Source organism: Amia ocellicauda, chromosome 4, assembly GCF_036373705.1.
Source record: "Amia ocellicauda isolate fAmiCal2 chromosome 4, fAmiCal2.hap1, whole genome shotgun sequence".
Lineage (NCBI taxonomy): Eukaryota > Metazoa > Chordata > Actinopteri > Amiiformes > Amiidae > Amia > Amia ocellicauda.
Genome location: NC_089853.1, coordinates 25964839 through 25991637, shown reverse-complemented (window position 1 = coordinate 25991637; position 26799 = coordinate 25964839). Strand labels below are relative to the sequence as shown.

General features: G+C 38.9%; 1 protein-coding gene and 1 pseudogene across 1 annotated transcript; both read left to right on the top strand.

The window, feature by feature from the left end:
- Window positions 1–1414: 1414 nt before the first annotated feature.
- Window positions 1415–16994, top strand: chrna5 (cholinergic receptor, nicotinic, alpha 5). Its single transcript, XM_066701646.1, has 6 exons — window positions 1415–1591; window positions 7905–8056; window positions 8918–8962; window positions 10181–10290; window positions 13607–14444; window positions 15629–16994. Exons 1-6 carry the CDS (start codon window positions 1516–1518, stop codon window positions 15785–15787), a joined length of 1380 nt encoding a protein of 459 aa, XP_066557743.1. The 5' UTR covers window positions 1415–1515; the 3' UTR covers window positions 15788–16994.
- A 4760-nt stretch (window positions 16995–21754) lies between these two features.
- LOC136748147 (UDP-glucuronosyltransferase 2C1 pseudogene) lies at window positions 21755–26118 on the top strand (annotated as a pseudogene).
- The last annotated feature ends 681 nt before the right edge of the window (window positions 26119–26799 follow it).

The following is a 26799-nucleotide window of genomic DNA, read 5'->3' as shown; positions in this document are numbered from 1 at the left end:
AGATGGGGCTGAGGACAGAGAACAGGGAATAGGCAAGCGTCTGTGTCATTCACCCGAAATGTGATGAACCTGGTCCATAGCAAAAGAAAATGGCAGGAATCTGAGCCTGAACCTAAGCATGCAGAGAAATGTTCACACTCAGCAATTTGTGTTTAAGTATCAAGCTTCAAAATGGTACAAACTTTCTTACTTACCTATCTGTACCTCAAATGCAGTACATTGGTTTTCTTCTTTTTGATAGTTATTCCTGTGCTTCAATAATCATATTGAAATCAAGTATTTTAAAACTGTAAATTGTGTATTCCCTGTTAAAGTTAAAATGTATGAATAAGAGAAGGGAAATTATGTGAAAAGCAAATAAACCAATACAAAGGGTATCATGTTAGAACAGCTTGATTTTACGTGTATTATTCCTATTATTCCTATGAAGTTTTTATAAATCCATCAGTTAATTGAAAATGCAGTCTATGGCCTTCTTAATTTGTTTTAAAATTATTAAATCTAATATATATAGCATATATACAAATGTAATAAGTAAATAGATAGCTGTTGTTCATATGAGTTACCACAAAAGACAAAAGTTTTCTGTAACATTAAGGTAATTTTTATTATTATTACCACAATGACAATAATCCATCTTTCTACATACGTTGAAGAAATATTATTACAATTGCATTCTTTCTGGCAGATTAGCACATGACATATTTTGAGCATCTTTTCAGATAGTGGAAAAGATTAAGATTCCACCCACTTGTGTGAATCAGGCCAAAGACTGAAATCAAATCATTAAATTCTGTCCTCCATTGTAGCAAATGGACTCTTTTAATAAGTTTGAACACACAGAAGAACATTTTCAATTCCATTAGATAGACTGCCTTCTCTGATCAGAGCTGCAGATTCCTAACCACTCATACAATTTCAGAAGCCACTGCCAGGACGAAAACAAATGAATAAATTATAAATAATCTAATACATCAAAACATAAATAAATACAACTAAAATTGCCTTGAACGGGATGGGATGCGGATATGTTTCCTGATGAAGCACTGAATAAATGCCAAGCAAAAGGCACCTGGTTCCTGTTCTGAGGATGCTTTGTACTTGTGATTAAGCATCTGTGAGGGAGGGGTAGAAAAGGGGGAGGGCCTGCGCTGCTGAGAAGCGACTGTGCATTTGCCAATACTGAAGCAGCCGGCAATGGTTGCTGAGGAGGCTGGCTGCCTGACTCACTGTCAGACCTTTAGACGTGAGGAAAAGTGTCTATCCTCTAGCTCGCAGTTGCCTCCCTTGAGGTTAGGGGAGTGTATGAGACAGGAAAGAGGAGGATCGGAGGGAAGGGGGGAGCTGCTGGAGGTGGTGGTGGTGGTGGTGGTGGTGGTGGAGGGTGGGGGGGGCTGAGTCTGTAGCGCTGTAATCTCGCTCTTACATGCGCACGGCAGACACACTCAGCCGTGCTCATGGCTGCCTAACGAAGCCGCAGGGTCCCTCTCCCTTCCTATCTGAGGAGCTGCTAAGATGCTGAGGACAGACAGAATGTGTGTGGCAGTTCTGCTCTTGCTTTGTTACTGCCTCTACCTGTGCAACTCCCTGGGTAAGTTTATGTAACCTGCCTCCATCTCTCCATCCTTACTCTCTCTCTCTCTGTCTCTCTCGCTCTCTCTCTCTGAGAGGAGTGTGAGGGAATGGAGACAGACAGAGGGGCAGTGATAGGTTGACAGAAATGCAATCACAGATGGACAGTGACAGTCTGATACGGCAGATGGATATGAGGGAGATGCTGTCAGATTGATGGATGGAGATGCACTCGGATAAAGATTAGATACATCCAAGTCTAGATGAGACAGAAAGGTAGATGGGTGATGTGGTTTGCCAAGTTGTGAAATCAGTGGTCTAATGTTTTAGTTTCAGTTTTCCTGTCTTGTCGCTGTCCCACTGTCTTGGCATCACTGGTTTTGAAGTAATTGAGTTTGTTATGAATCAAACATGCTGTGGGCCCGGTGTGTAAACACTTCACGCTGCTGTCAGGTGTTACCTTGAAAACTCAGTCATTCTTTGAAAACATCAGCATTATGTAAGGTGATTCAAAAATGACCAGGCAACAGAACTGTATACTGTCATAATCATTAGTTGTTTATTATAATTATTATAGATACGATCTATAAGAAATGTGTACCTAACATTTTGGTTTAATATTTAAAATGAATGTTTGTCACAGAAATTAAAGTAAGGAAAACATGTAAAATCCCTCATATATGAATGGTGAAAATGTACCAGATGAATTTGACATAGATTACTGAAATTACTCAAATATTGTGTCATATAAGGTAGTTTTCATGTGTCTTTAAAATACGTTCAGAGTAACAAAATAAGTGACATATAAACATAAATACTAAAGGGTATATAGAATGTTCTGTTTATATTTACAGTACCAAAAGAAAACATTATATTTTTCTTAATCTTTTTCTTGTGTTTCTTCTTCTTTTTTTGTAAAAGTGTATTTCAGGAAATCCTATGACGTACTTGAATTTCACGGTAAATGCACAGTGTAAAATGGTTGTTCTTTACACATCTCAAATGTATAGCTAATGCTCAAATGCATTCTGTGCAGATATATATTACAATAATGAAAAATATATATTTCTCTTCATATCAGTTTTTTGGGGTGATTTAAAAGGGTAAAATGTAACAAGAATATTTGGTTAAATTTTAAATAATTTGTTGTACACAGAGTCAATGCTAGATTAAACAAATTACTGTTTATGAGGAGGTAATGAAAATGGTAATATTCTGAAATGCAGACGTGCAAGGTAAGCTATTTTGGAAGAAACCTTCACATTCTAATAATGACTTAATTCAAGATATATATTCCTGATATATATGCCTGGCCTTTGTTAGTACAGGAAGTGATTGATTTCTTAGATTTGCATTTAGAAATCTTATTCAAATTTAGTATTGTAATGGTCATAGAAGACTGACCTTTTTATGATAAAGATAATCTGAATTCTGAGATGTTAAGTGCATTTAATCATTTATACCTTCTTAAAAAACGATTTAACCAATTTCATAAATACGTTTCCTTCCATGTGGAACATGGTTAATTATTCTATAACTTAAACTTTTCCTAAACTTTTCCTGTAGTAATGACTCAGGAAACAAATATGCAGAGCTTACCCTGTCACCATTAACCTTAGGATCAAACGCAACAATCATGAGGTTCATATTCTAGCTTTAATTGTTTTCTGCCATATGGGCCATATGGGACAGATGGGAGCCTGTTTTTAATTAATTACTCTTTTTAAATAGGAAATTCAACATTACCATTCCACTTTTCTGACACAGAACTAGATCTTAGTCTATGTTATACTATAGTCAGTATTTGATACTGGTTTTCACTCAGATAAGTTTAAGAGCTGGTTTGCTTTGGTCTGCCATTTAGCACATTGCTGCATTTAATGTATTTCAGTCCATATTTGTCTGATTTATTTTAAATTAACATTTAGCTAGCAGGGAGACTGAAAGGGGTTATTAATGTGAGGGTCTTGATGTTGTGGCAGCATTTGGTGCCCCGTCAGTGAGACGATATTGGAAAGGCCACCTGTGCTAATGGCTTCTTTAATCAGCACAGCAGTACAAAGCATTCACTTCCCACCTCTGCACTCACTTTGTATTGGCTTCTCCTTATTGGGGGCAAAGTAGTTCCACAGCTGAAACACAATGACTGGACCATTTTCTGAAAATATTAGTAAGGTACTGACTGCGTTCTTCTGCGCTGACCTCATTATCCTTTTATATATATATATATATATATATATATATATATATATATATACACTCACCTAAAGGATTAATAGGAACACCATACTAATACTGTGTTTGACCCCCTTTCGTCTTCAGAACTGCCTTAATTCTACGTGGCATTGATTCAACAAGGTGCTGAAAGCATTCTTTAGAAATGTTGGCCCATATTGATAGGATAGCATCTTGCAGTTGATGGAGATTTGTGGGATGCACATCCAGGGCACGAAGCTCCCATTCCACCACATCCCAAAGATGCTCTATTGGGTTGAGATGTGGGGGCCAGTTTAGTACAGTGAACTCATTGTCATGTTCAAGAAACCAATTTGAAATGATTCGACCTTTGTGACATGGTGCATTATCCTGCTGGAAGTAGCCATCAGAGGATGGGTACATGGTGGTCATAAAGGGATGGACATGGTCAGAAACAATGCTCAGGTAGGCCGTGGCATTTAAACGATGCCCAATTGGCACTAAGGAGCCTAAAGTGTGCCAAGAAAACATCCCCCATACCATTACACCACCACCACCAGCCTGCACAGTGGTAACAAGGCATGATGGATCCATGTTCTCATTCTGTTTATGCCAAATTCTGACTCTACCATCTGAATGTCTCAACAGAAATCGAGACTCATCAGACCAGGCAACATTTTTCCAGTCTTCAACTGTCCAATTTTGGTGAGCTTGTGCAAATTGTAGCCTCTTTTTCCTATTTGTAGTGGAGATGAGTGGTACCCGTTGGGGTCTTCTGCTGTTGTAGCCCATCCGCCTCAAGGTTGTACGTGTTGTGGCTTCACAAATGCTTTGCTGCATACCTCGGTTGTAACGAGTGGTTATTTCAGTCAAAGTTGCTCTTCTATCAGCTTGAGTCAGTCGGCCCATTCTCCTCTGATCTGTAGCATCAACAAGGCATTTTCGCCCACAGGACTGCCGCATACTGGATGTTTTTCCCTTTTCACACCATTCTTTGTAAACCCTAGAAATGGTTGTGCGTGAAAATCCCAGTAACTGAGCAGATTGTGAAATACTCAGACCGGCCCGTCTGGCACCAACAACCATGCCACGCTCAAAATTGCTTAAATCATCTTTCTTTCCCATTCAGACATTCAGTTTGGAGTTCAGGAGATTGTCTTGACCAGGACCACACCCCTAAATGCATTGAAGCAACTGCCATGTGATTGGTTGGTTAGATAATTGCATTAATGAGAAATTGAACAGGTGTTCCTAATAATCCTTTAGGTGAGTGTATATATATATATATATATATATATATATATATATATATATATATATATATATATATATATATCAGCAGCAGCAGCCTATTTCAATCCATTGCTGAATGAAGGCATTCCCAAGATGTTTCCAGTTGCATCGATCTATATCCTCACTGTTTACTGCTTTCTCTCCACTTTGAAACAACAATACGTAAGCCACTGCCTTATGTGTGCTTTACACCTCACTGCAGCCAAGTACAGAGTGTAACTCTTGTCTTAAAAAACCCACTTCAAAACAACTGTTAATTCTACTAGTTTATATCCTGGAATAATACTACAATGTTCCTTAGAAGTCTTTTTGGCAATCCAGAGTGAGCGGGAAACAAGGCTTCAGCTAGAAGTGGGCCCATAGAGGTGATCTAAAGGAGAAATAGCCTGCAGCTCACAGAATTCAATTCTAGCAGGTGGCAAATTAATTGCAAAGTGAACATGAAAGTCAAGATGAGTAATGACATTACCATACTTAAGTCTCAACAAGGGGGCGTTAGATCTTTCTATTCAACCAGTCAGAGAAAGGCCTCCCAGGCTTGATGCCATCAATAGAGATGTGCTCTCAGAAAAAGTCATTACAAGTGACTGTCTTTGCCAAGCATGAAATAATAAATGTGAGTGTCTGATTGAGCAGGTGTAATGAACAATATGACAACATTCAAAACTATCCTGAAAAAGCGTCCTGCTCACAGAATGAATAGTCTGCATAATTTGTTTATAGTCCCATTATGTCAAGCCTGTAGAAGTGATGGATTTTCTGTTAAAATCATTGCTGGCTGTAAATCTGTCTGGAAATACACGGGCTCTGCTATTGAAGCAGGAGATTTCAACTGTAGGGTTAATTACAGTTCAGATAATGCCATCTACTAATTAAAGGAAGTTTGGAATAGGGCAATTTCCAAACATAAAAATATTCAGATTGAAATTTGATGACATTTGAAATAACTGATAATTTGTGTATGTTCCTTACAAACACCTTCATTAATACATACACACCATTCAATTGAATAACCCAAGTACAGATTCCAATTCCATTTATAGATGCATAAATAAAGAACCTAAATGCATCCGATGGAAGCAGGATGATGCTGTCACATGACTCCACTACAGATATCTCAAGGTTGACTGCCTATTTGTATGAGCCACCTGAGACTGGGTGTTGTCCATAGCCTGCTTATTCATTTATGGAAACCCTAAATCCCCTCTATGTTCACCAGCTCCACGTCCTCAACTATGGCCCATGATGGCAGTGATGCTGATTTACAGCCTTCTCGCTTTCTCGATTTCTCCTTCTCCAGACCTGCTTTATTAAATGCCATTTGGTTCAGCACTGGGGGGAAGTGAGCAATCGACTTCTGATAACTTTAAGCAATTTAATACATTGTCACACACAAATAGTACTGGTACGGCTGTCCCCAGAGCACTGTACAATATATATATTGAATAGATATGGTTAAATTCCCTACATTGCCTGGAGAAAGGGGGGTGGCGGGTACAAAAGCAAACATTTATGTCTGTCTGATCTATATAGATTTCTATATAAGGACATTTTAGTAGCCCACAACATTTTTTATTACTAGGTCTAAACAATGTATATGTTAGCTTTTTACAGTGTTTATATAAATGAGCCTTTTAAATAGACAGACAAAGTCAAAGCAAATTTCCTTAAGACTTGGGATGTTCACATGCTTTCTGTCAAATAGTAAGCAATTCATGAAAGCAATTGTTCTGTGATATATTCTGGTCTGCAACTTCAACTTTCAGTGAACATTCATATTTGTCATGGTTGACTACAGTCTTTCTCTGTTAGAAAATTACATAAAAAGCACAGGTCTGGACTCATACAAATGACTTTCTCCCTCTTGTGTTGACACATAGCTGCGTGGTGATTGATCCCAGACTCCTTGTGCTGGGGTTAAAAGGTCAATGCAAACTAATTGACTAAGATGCTGATTTCTGGAAACAGACTCAAATGGCTGCTTTACACACAGAGAAAGAGCTGACCTTTCTCTTCCTCCCATTTACTTTAATCTAGTTATGACAATGAATGGCAGCATGACTAACAAACAAACATTACACAGAAACCTGTTCCATGAAGTAACAGATTCAAATTCAAAGACGTGGTTATTCAAGTCCACATTGGACAGAAAATCTAAATATATTATTAATATTAATATTAATATGAATGCAATCTATATGTTCTACTGACCAACAAGAGAAAAATAAACAAATATTTAACTCTATAAATATTTAATCTTGTGATTTGTTCCATTTCACCCATGCATTGTGTTGTTTTATGATGTGCAACTTGTCTGATTCAATCAATCTGTCTGATTCTTTGTTATATTCCTCTGGACATTAAATGTAGTGGCAACGTGAAAACATTGATTACGCTCCAAAACAATGTAGAAAAATGGAAAAGCAGTGTAATTCAGGTAATTACAAATTTGTTTAGGGGCTCAAATGCGATTGATTTGAGTTGTATTTTATGGAACTATACAATAATATGAAATATGTTGGATGCTTCGTTCTATCTTGTTGTGCCCAGTAGCTTTAACACTGTGCTCATATACCGTGGTGAATGGGGGTCTGGTTTGCAGTGGCATGTTATTGCAATGCTAATATGCTATGTGAGTCATAGTGATGGTATACAGCGTGCAGACTTCTTTTTGTGTGGTTTGTTCATGTCCTTGTGATGAGTTGGGAAGGAAATGCAAAGATTAATTCTCCCTTGGTATATTAGAATATACCTGGCACCCCAGATAAACAAATAAAAGGGACAGTTAAGTCTTTTTCATTACAATCATCACAAAATAATCTTTAAAATTTGCTCTTATTCAGGATTATCCAACCTCTCTTCCTATGCAAAGACTGAAGACAAACTTTTCAAGCATCTCTTCAGCAGCTATCAGAAGTGGGTGAGACCAGTGGAACACCTGAATGGCACTGTGAGGGTGAAGTTTGGACTAGCAATCTCCCAACTGGTAGATGTGGTGAGACAAGTACATTTTTCAAAAGAAAGATTTTAATCAGTTTCTTGAGATGCAACATTTTGTCATGGCTCTTTTGGCCATTGTTGATGCTGTTGTTTATATGGAAATTCAGCATTTTAAATGTAATACACAGTGAAACTACACAATCAAATGTTTTGGTAGGACAGGCAATTCAGACTTTTTATATATATAAAAATAGGAAGTGAATCAGGTGTAGAGTCTGCAGCGCAGTATGCTTGGGCCTATGAGAGGGATGCATGTGTTTCAAGCTGTCTGTGTTCCTGAAGCAATACAGATTTGTAGATTACAGGCTGTGCTGTTTATCCCATTAACCTCCTTCACTGTGTCAGCTCCAGCCTGGCCCTACTTGTCAATCACAGATAATCCTACCATGGAAATATTTAAGTATACTACAGAGAGCTAAAACAGTGTTATGATCTCTCACTGACACCCATTTCCACATTAGCCACAGGAAATTAAATATGACCAGCTGTGATGTGTTGATTGACCTGCTTTTGGCTATAAAATTAGATTTCTCCTACATTAATTCTGTGTTTTGTGTAAGTTGTTCTGTCACCCTCCAGTAAAGTCCCTCTCAGTCATTATAAGATCATTACAATTTCCTTTTTTTATAATAGATAAAATCTGCATATTCCTTTTAGTCTCAGTTGTACAGAAAAAGATCTCTGAATGTTAAATATGCATAGAAACTGCCCTAAATAACCATTCATTAAAACAAATAATTGTTAATGGAAGAAACAAAACTCCTGTACCATTATGTTATAGTTACCATACCAGCTTGTGGCCGAATGTATAAGTCAAGTCCTTTACTCTTCTCCTCTTATTTTTAACTTGAAACAGGATGAGAAAAACCAACTGATGACAACCAACGTGTGGCTGAAACAGGTATGTTTGTAAAAGCATAAGCACCAATTCCATATGGGGCAATTAACTAAACGACTGTTTATGTTGACCAGGTTTGAACTACGGAAACACTTTGTGTAACAACAATAACATTCTTATTGACAACAAAAATTGCTACTCACATTTATCACCCTACAATTTATTATAATTTTGCATATTTTATCGAAGAGGGACATATACTTCTGTCTCAGTCATAGAGGCTTTCTCTGTTAGTGATAATGTATATATAAATTAAAGCACTGCTTGCCTTTATCAATCCCCCTCCTGTTCTGCCCACGCGGTTTCTGCAGTGCAGCCGCTGTGTCTATGGCAGATTTATGAGCGTCCAGGGAGCAATACTGCACTAAGCAGGCCGCAGTGCCATCACTCCTGCCCATTTCTGCATCAGGTCACAAGTTCACAGGCTCCTGGGCTGCTGGAGCACACATTGCTTGTACAAGCAGGGAGATGGAAAGTGTTCAGTTCATTACAGCTTCAGCATCCTGCCTTACCTTCCCATTAAATCACTAGAGACTTTTCTCTCCGACCAGTGTCAGCAAATCTGTAGTGAAGCACTCCCAAAGGCAATCAATTAATGTTAATATCCCTGCACCAAATTCCCATTAAACACGGAGTCTCTTTGTAAATCATGTCATCTAGTTACTGCAGATTAAACCAAGATTTAAAAAAAAAAGTCAGCTACATGGATTTCTTTCCTTTTTTAAGTCACAAATCATGGCCATTTATTGTATATGTTTGATGTAAATTCATTGGTAGCATTTTTTATGATAAAAACTATGTATTGAAACGCATGTCAGCTAGCAATTTTTCTATTGCAAACCTGTCAAGTTTAATCTGCTAAAAGAAATAATATTACAACCCATAGGGCAGTGTGAATCATTTTAGAAGTATTGGATTTTAGTTACTTACTACGACAGGTGTTGTGTAAACATTACTCTGCCATTCAACTGAAATCAATGTGGTCAGTTCAGGGTTTACACACCAACTGTCACTTCAGTCGACTATTTTCCAACCCTTTCATGCTTAAGGCAACCCTATTTAATTTAAACTAAATTAATCACCAAATAGTGAAATTGTTTCAGATTAAGGGTGTGAATACTTTTAATTTAAATTACATATCATAGAATACATCACATACTCTAAAAGGAAGGGATACATTGGAACAATTTCATGTCTCAGTTTTGTGGTGTTTGTGTTTAGGAATGGGTCGATGTAAAGCTGCGATGGGACCCTGCAGACTACCTAGGAATAACGTCAATCCGAGTTCCTTCTGACTCCATCTGGATCCCTGACATAGTTCTCTATGACAAGTGAGTACCCTGCTGCCACTGTACTTTTAATCTAATCAACAACACCACAATCCTTTCAATCAAATCCCATATGCAAACCAATATTTCAAACAGAGATTTTGTTAAATAATTGTATTATACAGTGATTCTGTCTAGAGACTATATTTCGGTGGTCTAGATCATCATATGATTATGAATCAGAGAGAGAGAGAGAGAGAGGGGGGCGCTAACTCTGAAAACACGTCAGCAGCCAGTGGAGAGAAACAGTGGAAACACGTGAAACATGACAGCGGCATTGAAACAGCAGCGACACTTATAAGGCTGCGTCCCAAATCGCACACTTGTTCCCTCGTTCCCTGTACTCCGGTGGCATCTTAAGCGCTGTCCCAGACCCTCAGGGAGCGAGTGAAGAGCCTAACCGAGCCGGCTGCGCTTCGATGCCCCTTCAGCGGACTGAACCGGAAGTGTTTAGCGCTGATCCCAGAACTCTTTGCGTTAAAGGCGGAGTCAAGACAACTGGGAAAATATAGCAGCGGCGAGTGCATGTACATGTAATGTTAGCTAGACAGTTGTAGAAATTGTTAAATAATGTATCAAGGAAATAATACACAGATAGATCAAATAAAATGATTATATAATCATGATTTAAATATACGATTAGAAAGTTAAACCAAAAAATGTTTTGGAAACTATCATTTAATTAATTACTGAAGTAGTATCCTATAAAACTAGGAGGTGATATTAACGAACAGTGTATTTCAAAATTATTATTACTATTTTAATTAAATACAAATACAAGAAAAGACTGCGTAGTCCTTTTTCAGACAAAGGCAAAGGCGCTGAAGTGAGTCCCATTGAGCGCTTTTAGTTTCACCTGCACCCTGCTCCCTCCAGTGCACACTCTGTGACGTCAGCACAACGTCACCCAAAGTGTACACTTGTCGAAGGTGTAGGAGCACGGGTGCGATTTGGGACGCGTGGCGGAAATAGGATTGTGAGGCGACACAGGCTCCTGTGGCGGCAAAGACATTTTCCCGCGTCTGCCATTGTGACGCATCGCTCTCGCTGTTTGTGGACAGTCTCTGCTGTGTTTAGGGTCACCAGGGCTCCAGAAATCGGAGGACGTGAGACCCAACGGGATTGGGACTAAATTGAACAACATGAATGTGTAAATTAACCATTGAACTAAATGAATAATAATAATAATAAACTTATTTAAGAGTATTATTAATAGCTCATTACCAGGATACAGCTCTGCAATTCAATACATCAGTAACTAGGGCTACCATATGGCTCCAGATAATTATACAGAACAGAATTTCCAAATTCCATCTAAACTGAACAGTATATTTACCTATAACCTAAACTAAACCTTTGCTGAGATTAATCCTGTGGTGGAATTGCTACAGAACACAGGCATGTTGCTTTGATCGTATTTACATACTGGCTAATTAAATATTAATAAAATAGAAAGTAAAAAGCAACCGGTTGCATTTCATTCTTAGTATAATACAATTAATTGGTGTTGATGGTAATAGCACCATTATTCATTTCAGTTAAATGGTTAATTTACACATGAATGTAGTTCAGTTTAGTCCCAGTCCCGTTCGGTCTCACGTCCTCCGATTAATGCCGGGGTCACACTACACGATTTTGAGCCTGATTTGGCCCTCACGACAGATCGGCCCTGATCGTCATGACAGGCAGCTGGTCGGGGTCCCGCCGCCGATGGTGGTGCCGTGAGAGTCGCTGCCTCCGATCCGATCGGCTTTATTAGACATGATTAGTATGTACGACTCGACCGGCGCCGATCGTGGAGAGTGACGTCACCCGCAGCCAATGAGAGCCGAGCTGACTGAAGAAGAGAAACAGAAGAATAAACATGACAGGAGAATAAGATTTTCATACGTATTTATTAAAATACCTCAAATACCAATGGTTGTTTCTTTTATAGAGTAAAAATACTCTAATACAGGGGAAATAATATTTTCAAATACCATTCAAATGCGCTAAATATCGACCCTACACTGCACTGTGGGATGGATGAGCTGTGTGTTGCTCAGCTGCAGCTCTGACGGCCATGTCTTCACACTCATCCTCTTTTCTCTTTGTGTGTTTGTCCGACACACGAACACGGACAGCAACAGCAGTTTGTGGTCGTGTTCTTGTTGCGCAGATTTCCGCAGTTTTGCATAGATCTGCAGAAATCCACTGATCCCATTGGTGGAGCAGCGCACATCTGCGCATGACTGCGGACGTGTCCAGTCCGTGCGTTTTTCTCTCTGTGCGGGTGTGGGGTGTGGAGGCTGTGACGCGGATCCACGACACGGATGTCAGATCAGTCAGTGCGTCTGTGCTGAAGCGCTCGGCTACAGTGACTACAGTGGTTAAGTGTGAGCTGCGCACTGTGCACAACATCGGGTCGGACTGTAGACATCGTGTAGTGACCCCGACATAATCTGGACCATGGTGACCCTAAACACAGCAGAGACTGTCCACAAACACCGAGAGCGATGGCAAACTAGGCGAGCTCTTGGAAAATGTCTTCGCCGCCACACAATCCCATTTCCGCCTCAGGAGCCTGTTTCCGCCGCTGTCATGTTTCAGGTGTTTCCACTGTTTCTCTCCACTGGCTGCTGACGTGTTTCTGAGTTAGCGTCTCTCTCTCTCTCTCTCTCTCTCTCTCTCTCTCTCTCTCGCCTTCTTCTGATGGGTTTCAAATGTTACAGCCCTTTCTCTCCTGTGGTCGCTGCAAACGTCCTGTTAACGAGTTTGATTTGCTTTTGCACTCCTCGGTTTCCGTAGATACCTTATTGGTGACAGAAGTCAAACCTTGAAGGGAGTAATGGGTGCTAAGTGTAATTAAAACAAGTCATTATCAAGAGCATAATATGCAGTTGCATCACAAAAAAGTGTTAACAGCTCAGGCAAATTCAGACAATTAGTGTCTTCTGCTAATGGTCTGTTAACTAATGAGCTATAATGAGTGAAATTCTCCTAATGACCGAAACAAACTTCCTAAGTTTGGTCAAATCAATACTATAGTAGTTCTGTAGTTTATTGTTTTTTAAAGTGTGGATACTGAGATCCTTTGCATACACTGAAGAAATATATTTGCAAAAGACTGAAGAAACAACAGACACTTTATTTTTTAACATTTGAACATCTGCTTTTTTTTCTTTTTTACTTTGTGTGTGAATTGGGGTAATATATATATATATATATATATATATATATATTGGTTTTAAATATTTTATGTTAAAAATATATCATGACTAATTTTAATTTGAATCAGTATCAGTCATTAATCCAAGCCTTTTTTTATTTCTCCCCAAAGCGCTGATGGGCGATTCGAGGGCTCTGTCACTAAGACAGTGGTTAAGTATGATGGCACCATCTGCTGGACACCACCAGCCAACTACAAGTCCTCATGTACCATCGATGTCACTTTTTTCCCCTTCGACCTGCAGAACTGCTCAATGAAGTTTGGTTCCTGGACCTATGACGGCACCCAGGTGGACATCATCCTGGAGGATTTCCACGTAGACAAGCGTGATTACTTCGATAATGGCGAGTGGGAGATTGTTACAGCCACGGGCAGCCGGGGAGTGCGGACAGACGGCTCCTGCTTCTACCCCTTTATTACCTACTCCTTCATCATCCGCCGGCTGCCTCTCTTCTACACCCTGTTCCTCATTATTCCCTGCATTGGGCTGTCTTTCCTGACCATCCTGGTGTTTTACCTGCCATCCAACGGTGGGGAAAAAATCTCCCTGTGCACATCAGTGCTGGTGTCCCTCACCGTCTTTCTCCTCGTGATAGAAGAGATCATTCCCTCCTCTTCCAAGGTGATCCCTCTGATTGGAGAGTACCTGGTCTTCACAATGATTTTCGTCACCCTCTCCATCGTCATCACCGTCTTTGCCATCAACATCCACCACCGCTCCTCGTCCACTCACCATGACATGGCCCCGTGGGTCCGCCGGATCTTCCTGCACCGGCTGCCAAAGCTGCTGTGCATGCGCAGTCACGTGGACCGCTACGCCACCCCAGGGAGAGGAGGTATCACAGGCCCCGGGTTTGAACCACCTTCTTCCAGAAACAACCTGCAGGCGGCGCTGGACTCCATTCGCTACATCACCCTCCATGTGGTGAAGGAGAATGAAGTCCGTGAGGTAGGGGGCTTCAGGTGCCTAAGCACTTCAAACAGCAAAACAAAGGAATCCTGAAACTTTTATCTGGTTCACCTAAAAAGGCATATAAAGCCTTTTTGTGAGAACTGCAGCAATGTTTAGATAGATTATATGTTTTACTCTACCCACAATATATATATAGATGTGGGAGGAAAAAAGTTGGAATTGGAACACAAGAAGAAAAAGAAGCAAAAAATAGGTAGACTTTTTTTTTTTAAGAAAGCAATTAAACAAAAATAGTAGCAGCAACAACAAAACACCTGCACACTCATTTAGTGACCTATGTCTTAATTGTAATGAGACCATTACTATGGTCTCATCTTCCTGTTCTCTGGCCCAAGGTCCACCGAAGTTCAGAGGTGGAGGGAGGCTAAAGGTTTTATTGGACCTCTGTATACAGCATTGCAGTGATAGAATGAGGTAGATGCATTTTTATTTGCAGCACCTTCAGCATAAAGTATTGGAGAACATGTTTAAGGTGTTATGAACCTCATTATTGTACAAATACACAGTAGTTTTCCTATTTGAACATTTTATTCTAGATTAGACCTTTGTGTTTTTATAACTACCTTTTCAGGAGGCATTGATCAAAAATCCAACAGAAACTACATCTTCAAAACATTCAGTATAACCTATTACTTGTTAAGGATGTGTTTGTCTCCATCTATTGACAGTTATGCCTCAGAGCAGCTAAAGACTTTCATTGATTCTGTACAATGGAAAGCCAAGGTAGTAACAATAAACATTTTATAGGATTTCCTGTAATCACAAACTTCCACATCGTATATCTGTCTTTTAATAAAAAAAATAAAAACATGTATCAGAACCTTGCCAGACTCAAATTCACAAGTAAGGCATCTTCTGTCTATTTGCATGTTACGACTTTCTCTCTATGCTGTATTGAATAGTGTGAAGTTCACGGAAAACCTTGAGTCTCAACTTTTGTGAAATGTAGAACAAACATTATTTTAACAATTGACAAATTAAAAATGTAGAACAGACTTAAAATATTACAGAGCAGTGTAAAAGTAAAAAGTGAACACTTCTACAGCTCATTTAATTAATTATCTTATTTAATTATATAACTACTTTATTTAATTTACAGATTCAACATACAGAGTTTGATTGTCCTTTGAACCACTTGATTTCACGTTTTTCTCTTCCAGGTTGTGGAAGATTGGAAGTTTGTGGCACAGGTACTGGATCGAGTGTTCCTTTGGACGTTCCTTCTTGTCTCCGTTTTGGGATCTCTTCTTCTCTTCATACCAGTAATTTACAAGTGGGCCAACATCATCGTCCCCAATTATGTAGGGAGCCACAGCTAAGTTCCCAACAGGATTGCAGGAGCCGTGCATCACAGCTCCCCATCCTGAGGACACTACTTACATTGCTCAGATATTTACTGACAAAGTCTCATTGAGGAGAATCATGATCTGGGATCAACACTGGACAGCCCCCAAAGCCTTTGAGATGCTTGCTTTTTACTATCTCTCCTTAAGGACAAACTGACAATACTCTTTTATAGACAAGACTGAAACAATTAGTGTCTACACAAGATGTTGGTTTTCCTCTTGTTCTTATGAATGAAGGCGCAGATTTGTAAATTATGTAAATTAAATACCATTTTCATACAGATGTTTGAGGAGGGCAACTTGAGAGATAGTCCACAGCTTAGAACTAAGACCTTGTGAAGTAGCTCTGGAACAAATACGCCTGTCATGTTGTGGATTTACAATTAATTTAAATAATTGTCTCCACATTACTGAAAAGGTTAAAATTATTAAATAAAATATGTGTAAACAATGCCATCACATATGGACCATATAATTGTAAATGCAGTGTCAGCAATAGCCACTCCTTGTTCTGGAGATCCACAGTCCTGGAAGGGTTTATATTTAACAAAATGGCTAAATGGCCATTTTGGAAAAAATAGTAAATTTTAGTGCATCAAAACCTGATGCAATCAGAATGAGTATATTTACTTTTGTGTACCTTGGGTTCTGGTATATCTACCTAAGATTTTGTATTTGATGGTTGTATTCTATAGAAATACATAATATATACATATATTAAAAAAAAAAAAAAAACCTGAGTATTTTGTCTAAATAAAAAATGGCATATCCACTGCTGTTTTGGAGAGCAGGGGGGCTGAAGACTGCAGCATTTCTCAAGTACATCGCAGTAAATCATTCTTGTTAAAACTTCATGTAATGTACAGTTTGCTTTTAATGATTGATGTGCTATGATGTGCATGAAGAATCTATGCAACTTCAGCATGATCTATCAAAATAAGTGAGCTCCCTGTGGCTATATGTGCAAATTGTTCCATTTGAATTGCCTACTATTTCTGTCAATACTTGACACATATGGTAAGTCTGGGCCGTGCTATGGTAATGCCAATGAATGTTATTACCAGAGACTCATTATGGCTTGAGAAGTAGAACAATGGGAATGCTTTTCAGCTGGATAAACAGTGTTTTTATGTATTTAAATACTGAACAATGTAATAAAGCTGCTGGAAATTTTATACAATTATTGTTCTTAAATGTGTTAATAGGAAAGATGGAAATTAAGAATAAAAAAGAAACTTAGCATAGATAACATTATAACAAAAACAACAAGCCCTGATACATTAAGTAGTAAGCATTGTGGAATATGTAGCAAAATTGCATTGTATTTTAAGGACTATAACTTCAAAAATAAATGCATTTTCACTGGGCAATAATTTTCTAATTTTAGTGCTTCAGTGTGTTTGCAGTTTTAGATCAATTTGTTTAACAGACTAGGAAATAAGCAAATTACTAATTTTGCAAAAACATGCAAACATTTAGTCAAATTCAACGAAGGCAAAATGTGATAATCTGTGCATTATCTGTATGATCCCAATGCTGTTCCCTTAAACAATGTTTCACTCAGTGAACTTAACTGCCTTTAAATACATGTATTAAGAAAAAAAGGGTTAAATAAAAATATCTATATCAATATCTATAAAAATAACTATATTAAATATTAATTATATTAACTATAATATTAACTGTTAATTATATTATGATGGTAATAAGACATAGTCCCTGAGGATATGTGCTTCACTATCAACAACAAAGGAAAACATGGAGACATGTGGAAGATGAGAAAATACTTAAATGATATTTAAATTATCCTTGGGCCTATAATTTGAAAATATATTTATTTAAACTGGATCCTAATTTTACCACATGATTCAATAATTTAAAAACCTCACTGCACACTGAAAGTGCAGCTGTTATTCTTAACCACAGTAAGTACTTGAGTTCTTGTAACAAAAACAGACCAGGAGCATTATAAAGACATGTTCCTCATGTATTTAATTGTTGGATAATTTGGATTTACATGTCCAGTTTTAAATAAAAAGTTAAATTTATGTTCATATGAAAAAAATGTCCCCTGCTTTCTGTAAGTATATTTTAAAATATAAAATACAAATAACAAGGACAATGTATGTAAAATTATTTCATACTGAGAAAAGATTAAGAACAATTAGCTGTTGGTTTGGACTGGAACACAGCATGCTGAAAAAGCTGTTCTGAATTCCCTTGTCCTATAAGGAACTTCACTCTCTCTGTTAAAAACCTATTGCTTTTTTGCCACTTCTGTGCAAATACAATAATCTTTCAACTGAACTTTAGTGGAGCTTTTCTGAATTTGCAAGTCTAATTTCTTTACAAGGTGTCAGTGTTAGCATCACTGTCAGTGGGATACGAGTTGTTTTATACATTTGCCTATGACAACTTGAATCCTCTGGATTTTCTTGGGAGTGGCTTTATCAACTTATGGTTATAACTTCACTGTTGGAACAATTGGAAGACACAGAGGTTATCAATATTTCCTGCATAAACATCTAAGGAGTTTTATTTTAAACTAGGACCTAAACAATTAGCCAGAAATGCACTTATCCTATTTCCTGGGGCTTTTTTCCTTTATAGTGGCTCGTCAAACAAATGCTGAGTTAGTTAAGACTTTCATAGCCTCAAAGTGCGTCTTATTTTTCAAAAATTCTTTAGAACCCATTGGACTGGAGCCTATCAGACATGCACGCATCTGCCAGATCTACCAAAAGATTCCTCGTTTTGCGACACTGTATGACAGAGAAAATCGCATTCCAGTGTACTCTGCATTCATATTCAGACCAGGAGCAGTACCTTGCCTGTTGCCTAGGAGCAAAGACTGGTATATTGAACCGCAAGTAAGTCATTTGTTTTTATTGTTGTTCATTGTGTGAAATATATTAGCCTGATTCTCCTTTAACATTAAGTCTAGATAAATGTATGAATGTTTCCAAAGAGCCTATTTATGATTGTGGCTTTATTAAGTTTACATCTAATTATGTTTCTAAATTATGCATGGAGAAGAGTGGTCAAACGTCATCCCTTGATGTTGATTAACATTTTAAAAGACTAAATAAATTGTCCCTCCAATGTTATCAAAGCTAGAGTGGGATCACAAACTTATGATGTCCAGCCCAGTATCTCTTTAAATATACATATAACAATTTTTGATAGATAAGCTAGCTATATATATATATACACCGATCAGCCATAACATTATGACCACTGACAGGTGAAGTGAATAACACTGATAATCTCGTTATCATGGCACCTGTCAGTGGGTGGGATATATTAGGCAGCAAGTGAACATTTTGCTCTCAAAGTTGATGTGTTAGAAGCAGGAAAAATGGGAAAGCGTAAGGATCTGAGCGACTTTGACAAGGACCACATTGTGATGGCTAGACGACTGGGTCAGAGCATCTCCAAAACTGCAGCTCCCAATACCGGCACGCATTCAGTTCAAGACATTGACTCTCACCTACCACTGTCTTGACCACACTGCACCAAGCTACCTTCAGACACTCATCTCTCCATACATCCCCTCCAGACCACTGCGCTCCTCCAGTGCCAGAAGGCTAACTCTGCCTCCTCCCTACTCCCCTTCCTCCAGAGCCGCTCCTTCTCATCCCTGGCCCCTAAGTGGTGGAACGACCTGCCCACCGAAGTCAAAACAGCAGAGTCCTTGACCTCCTTCCGGCGCTTACTCAAGACACATCTTTTCCAACAGTACTTGTAATATTTGTCCTCTATCCCTGCTAGATAGCACTTCTCAGTTTTATTATGCTTCTTGTGTTTTTGATTTGTTTTCCTCCTTTCCCGTAGCCCTTGACTGTGACCCTACATCTTGACAGCACTTAGCTTTTACCGTCCAGGATGTAGGACCTCACTTACTGTACTTGCTTGTTTAAATTGTAAATTGGAATTTGTAAAATGTATTATTTTGAATTGCTATGTTTCAGTTTAATTGAATTTGTAATGATTGATGACTTTTATTTACCTGTATTTTTGCACTTTGTTTTACACTTATGTTGTAAGTCGCCCTGGATAAGGGTGTCTGCCAAGAAATAATAATAATAATAATAATAATAATAATAATAATAATAATGGAAGGAGGTGGCCTGGTCTGAATCACAAGTTCAAGGTGTTGACTTGGCCTCCAAATTTCCCAGATCTCAATCCAATCGAGCATCTGTGGGATGTGCTGGACAAACAAGTCCGATCCATGGAGGCCCCACCTCGCAACTTACAGGACTTAAAGGTTAACGTCTTGTTGCCAGATACCACAGCACACCTTCAAAGGTCTAGTGGAGTCCATGCCTCGACGGGTCAGGGCTGTTTTGGCGGCAAAAGGGGGACCTACACAATATTAGGCAAGTGGTCATAATGTTATGGCTGATTGTGTATGTATATATATATATATATATATATATATATAATGTTGATTGTCCTACAATTCTTTACTGTGTATTCTTTATGTGTGTACATCTGCATTTTCTTGCTGAATCAACTTTTAGTTACACTTAATCAAAAGTTTGGATACATTTGGAGGCTACTGTGTATATATACGCCATCAATAGATTATTTACATTGCTAATTAAAAACCACGGTAAGTTTTGTTAATGAAAAATAAATAGCCTAATTAAATCCTGGAAAAATATTGCGTGTACTAATTTCATTTCATGTTTTTCAGCTCACGTTTCATAACAGGCCCCCAGATATGATGCTACTGGAAGATCTTTACGATTCTGAAAAAAAGCCAAAGCCGAAGAGTGATTTTAGCCAACCCATTGTAGACAGCCAAGCCACGGACTGTGACTACTCTGCTTCTGGTTTTGATAAAGGACCTCTCAGTCTCAGCTGTTTCCACTTCGGGGACAGTCAAGAAGCAACTTTCACTTTGACCAATACAGTCCCCATGTACGAGAACTTTTACCGGATTGTATGGAAAAAAGCTTATGAAAATGTTTTATTGATGGGACTTCTTGCAGTTTGCCATCCTCCTTACATCCCTTATGTCGTTACTGGTGCAGTGCCTTCTAACCGGTACGCACTCGGTCGGGTTAATGTGCCAGATTGGATCTGGTCAGCTGTTTGCTGTACTGGCAGAGGGTACAGTATTGCCTTTATTGGACAAAATGCCCCAAATGGGATGGTAAAAGTCCTATCCTTGAAGAAACTTGAAGAGAACCTTAAGATGTTGTATAACCATTTTGTTACAATTTTCCCTTCTGGGTGCTACTGAGTACCAGCCTAGTCTTTTAGCACTGCATGATTGAGGTTTGTTTCAGCTGTTCTGTTGATCTACTTGCCACAAAACATAACAATCCTAGGACATTAAACGATGCAATATATTAACAGAAATTGGTTACAGCTGTTACAAAAGACAACTTCCTGCCTCTAGTAAGCATATTGAGTATCGCAATGGAGAGGTTGGTTTAATTAATAAACTTGGACACTAGAGGGTATTGTTTCCATACATACCACCATACATGACAACAGAAACTTTGCTACATAGACAGATCATAAAATGACTCACTACAGAAGCTAAACAGTGGATGGCGTTTAGTAAACAAGTGTAACAGGAGATTGAATTTATTATTGTTAATTTTTTTTTATTAGTATGTGTTTTAAAGGCGTTTTTTCTTAAGGTTGCAGAGGGGTTGCAAAAAGCAATGTTTGTTTTAATCAGTGGTCGCGTTTGTGTCGCGCAGATTTCCGCAGTTCTGCGCAGATCTGCAGAATTGCACCGATACCATTGGTAGAGCATCGCAGACCCGTGCAGAACTGCCGAAACTGCGCTACACAATTGCGACCGCAGATTTCCGTAATTGTACGCAGACCTGCGCTGCTCCACCAATGGGATCGGCGGAATTGTGCAGATCTGCGGAATCTCTGGTATAACCAAGTAATGAACACTCCCCATTCGGAGTTGTAAACGTTACGTCAAGGCGATGTGTTTGCGAAAGAGAAGGAAGTGTGTGTTAAAACAGCTTTGAATCGTGAGTCGTACGTTAACTGAGAGAAATAGACATAAATGCATTACAGTTACCGAAATTACACAAAACTATTGGAAACTAGGCACTAAGGAAATGTAGTTTGTGTATTTAATGTATATATTTATAAAATACAGGTATTCCTAATTAATGAATTTGTTATTGTTGCGGGGAGGGTTGCTTTATTATTGTCCTGGGCTTCAGGATTTCTAGTGTGCTTAAAGGATATCAAACTAAAAGCGAGACCTGGTAAGTTAACACACTCAAATTTACACATTTACTGTTCACTACTTACTGTCACAAGACGTACTTGTTTATGATACATATAGTTATGCGTTGTAGATGTATGTTGATGTGAATTAATATTAATCGATTGTTAATGTGTGATTGTAGTAACATGTTTCCCGGCTTTATTGTTCCTTTTCCAAAGTGGTTGTTCTATGGATTTGTGTAATCATCAAGATACAGGGTACAGGCACTTCTGCAGGCGTCCTCTCTCTTTCTCTCTGCTGTCCCAATATCTACTCACAGCGGTCCCACTACGTTGTGTATTTGCTTTTAAACAAATGGAGCCAAGGTGTTTTTTTTGTTTGTTTGTTAGATTTTTTTTTTATGTAATGAATCAACCATTGTACGGTATGCACCTAAACGTAATGGTGTTTTTATGAGTGCAGAAATTAAACGTCAATGTTTGTGCAATATGTATGTATTTCCAATTGATAATCTAATATATACAGTGAGGGAAAAAAGTATTTGATCCCCTGCTGATTTTGTACGTTTGCCCACTGACAAAGAAATGATCAGTCTATAATTTTAATGGTAGGTGTATTTTAACAGTGAGAGACAGAATAACAACAACAAAATCCAGAAAAACGCATTTCAAAAAAGTTATAAATTGATTTGTATGTTAATGAGGGAAATAAGTATTTGATCCCCTATCAATCAGCAAGATTTCTGGCTCCCAGGTGTCTTTTATACAGGTAATGAGCTGAGATTAGGAGCACTCTCTTAAAGGGAGTGCTCCTAATCTCAGCTCGTTACCTGTATAAAAGACACCTGTCCACAGAAGCAATCAATCAATCAGATTCCAAACTCTCCACCATGGCCAAGACCAAAGAGCTGTCCAAGGATGTCAGGGACAAGATTGTAGACCTACACAAGGCTGGAATGGGCTACAAGACCATCGCCAAGCAACTTGGTGAGAAGGTGACAACAGTTGGTGCGATTATTCGCAAATGGAAGAAACACAAAATAACTGTCAGTCTCCCTCGGTCTGGGGCTCCATGCAAGATCTCACCTCGTGGAGTTTCAATGATCATGAGAACGGTGAGGAATCAGCCCAGAACTACACGGGAGGATCTTGTTAATGATCTCAAGGCAGCTGGGACCATAGTCACCAAGAAAACAATTGGTAACACACTACGCCGTGAAGGACTGAAATCCTGCAGCACCCACAAGGTCCCCCTGCTCAAGAAAGCACATGTACAGGCCCGTCTGAAGTTTGCCAATGAACATCTGAATGATTCAGAAGAGAACTGGGTGAAAGTGTTGTGGTCAGATGAGACCAAACACGAGCTCTTTGGCATCAACTCAACTCGCCGTGTTTGGAGGAGGAGGAATGACCCCAAGAACACCATCCCCATCGTCAAACATTATGCTTTGGGGGTGTTTTTCTGCTAAGGGGACAGGACAACTGCACCGCATCAAAGGGACGATGGACGGGGCCATGTACCGTCAAATCTTGGGTGAGAACCTCCTTCCATCAGCCAGGGCATTGAAAATGGGTCGTGGATGGGTATTCCAGCATGACAATGACCCAAAACACAGCCAAGGCAACAAAGGAGTGGCTCAGGAAGATGCACATTAAGGTCCTGGAGTGGCCTAGCCAGTCTCCAGACCTTAATCCCATAGAAAATCTGTGGAGGGAGCTGAAGGTTCGAGTGGCCAAACGTCAGCCTCGAAACCTTCATGACTTGGAGAGGATCTGCAAAGAGGAGTGGGACAAAATCCCTCCTGAGATGTGTGCAAACCTGGTGGCCAACTACAAGAAACGTCTGACCTCTGTGATTGCCAACAAGGGTTTTGCCACCAAGTACTAAGTCGAAGGGGTCAAATACTTATTTCACTCGTTAACTTGCAAATCAATTTATAACTTTTTTGAAATGCGTTTCTCTGGATTTTTTTGTTGTTATTCTGTCTCTCACTGTTAAAATACACCTACCATTAAAATTATAGTCTGATCATTTCTTTGTCAGTGGGCTAACATACAAAATCAGCAGGGGATCAAATACTTTTTTTCCCTCACTGTATATACATATATTATATTATATTATATTATATGTTATATATGTTTCACTGGTATTTAAAATGTTATATTTAGTTACTCCTCATTTTTATAATACTGTTTTCAACATTTTGGCATTATTTTCATGTTCAAACAATATAATTAATAATGATACCTTACTAGGTTGCACTGCCCACCCTGCTGAGAACTATGCAGAATTGTGATGTCTTTGTATTCTGATCAGTTTAATTCTGAAAGACTAAAACAAATGATAACTTTACCCTTTATATTTGTTTACTGATTATATTTCAGGCATTATGAAGTCCTTTTCCTTTTGGGACACTTACTCTGCATTCCTCACAGTACCATTCCTTATCTGCTCAGTTCCCTGTATCCATGGTGGAAAGGTCTTGATTCCCCCAGTGGAGGGCAGCCATTGGGTGAACATGAACATCCTCATTGAAGCCATGCATGCCCGGGGCCACACCATCACAGTTCTCCGGCCAGAGAAAAGCTGGTACATTAAGAAAGAGTCTCCACATTACAGTACTGTCACAATCCCTCATGTTGAAACCATAGATGAACAATTCATAAAAAATATGATGATACTGCTAGAGATGGATAGAGGAAATTCATCCATGTGGAGCCTTTTCAGTTTACAGAAGGAAATGTTAAGTAAGTTTACTGAAGCTCACAAAAGGATTAGCGGAATGGCAAGCAGTATGTTAGAGGACCAGCAACTAATGAAGAGCCTCCAGGACACTCAGTATGACTTGGTCCTTACTGACCCAGTTTGGGGTGTAGGAATTTTATTGGCCCACTATCTTCAGGTTCCCTTGGTTTACAATGTGCGCTGGACTGTGGAAGGAGAAGGTCATTTTGCTATTGCCCCATCACCAATATCCTACATCCCAATAACAGGGTCAGGTTTAACAGACCAGATGAATATCATTGAGCGGTTGAAGAACATGCTATTCTATGGCCTTATGCGCCTGCAAGATACATTTCTAATCAGGCCACTTTACCAAGCTGTATGTGATCAGTACTTTGGCCCAGAAGTCGACTTCTATGCTCTACTGCAGTCAGCTGACCTCTGGCTCATGAGGGTCGACTTTGTCTTTGAATTCCCTCGCCCCACCATGCCCAATGTCGTCTACATGGGCGGCTTTCAGTGCCAGCCTGCCAAGCCTCTTCCACAAGACCTGGAGGAGTTTGTGCAGAGCTCAGGGGAACATGGTGTCATTGTCATGTCCCTGGGAACTTTTGTGAGTGAACTTCCCAGTGATATCATGGAAGATATAGCCTCTGCTTTTGCTCAGCTGCCTCAAAAAGTAATCTGGAAGCACAAAGGACACAAGCCAGCTAACCTGGGAAACAACACCTTACTGATGGATTGGATCCCACAAAATGATCTCCTAGGACACCCCAAAACCAGAGTCTTTGTAGCCCATGGAGGAACCAATGGTATGTATGAGGCAATTTATCATGGTACTCCTGTGGTGGGATTGCCACTGTTTTTTGATCAGTATGACAATCTGATGAGACTTAAAGTTCGGGGGGGAGCAAAGATCCTCCAAATGAACATCTTAGACAAAAGTCTCATGCTCCAGGCCTTACAGGAGGTCATCAATGAGCCGTCCTACCGGATCAACATGCAGAGGCTCTCCAGCCTGCACCGGGACCAGCCAATGAAACCACTAGACAGAGCGCTCTACTGGATAGAGTTCGTCATGAGACACAAAGGCGCTGCTCACTTGCGCACAGAGTCCTACAGGATGCCCTGGTACATCTACCACTCTGTGGATGTCATAGTGGTCTTACTGGTCACCTTGTTTGTCTTCTTATTTACTGCCATTGCAGTTATCAAATTACTGTGCTGCAGGGTTTGCTCCAGAAGAAAAGTAAAATATGAATAGGCTAAATATATTAATGTGAAAACATGTTTTCAAGTTTTTATTATTAAATTTGCAATAAAGTCTCTGTATGTCATCAATCTAATTAAAAAAATATATTTAGTCTTTTGCTAGTCTTGCTTTTTGGGTGCTTTCATTACTTGAAGTTGGTCATTTAACTTAATCGCAGTAGTTGTTCAAAATTGACTATTCCACAATAAAGGAGTGTATTTTCAAGAGAAACTTTAATGTGAATACTAATTGTTCAGGCTGTATAGCTTAATGTACTTCATGTCAATTTTGAAGTAATATTGATATTAAGGTTTAGATTCCACCAATGCAGGGTTAGGACAAATTAGGGTTGTGTTATAATTGATTATATTTAGTGTTGACTAAGGATTAGGTTGTCACCACTGTTACATAAATCCCTCTGATATGTGTTTTCAGTTTAAGCTTGCACATTTAGCTTTCTTAGCCAAGCCCTCTCTCTTTTCCTTTTGGAACAATCCGAATCAGCCCATAATATAGCAATGAATTTAACAGACACACTATTATATTTTCTAATGTAGAATAATTATGTCATAGTGACTAACATTAACTTTCCCTTTATGTTTTTGTGCAGTAAGTAAAGTTCCTCTGTGTAAATGTTTAGAACATAGAGGTTGCATTCAGGTCACTACGTATACTAGGCACCAGTAACCAGTAATCTGTAGTTATTCTATAGGAAAATATAGCTACTGAAGCAGTATTTAATAAAGGACATTACTTTACATGAAAACACTACAGTTTTACAAAAGTACTGAA

Coding starts and splice junctions, on each gene's coding strand:
- chrna5 (XM_066701646.1), top strand. CDS start 1,516: ATGCTGAGGACAGACAGAATGTGTGTGGCAGTTCTGCTCTTGCTTTGT. Junction 8,057..8,917: donor TCTCCCAACTGGTAGATGTG/GTGAGACAAGTA, acceptor AACTTGAAACAG/GATGAGAAAAACCAACTGAT. Junction 10,291..13,606: donor GACATAGTTCTCTATGACAA/GTGAGTACCCTG, acceptor TTCTCCCCAAAG/CGCTGATGGGCGATTCGAGG.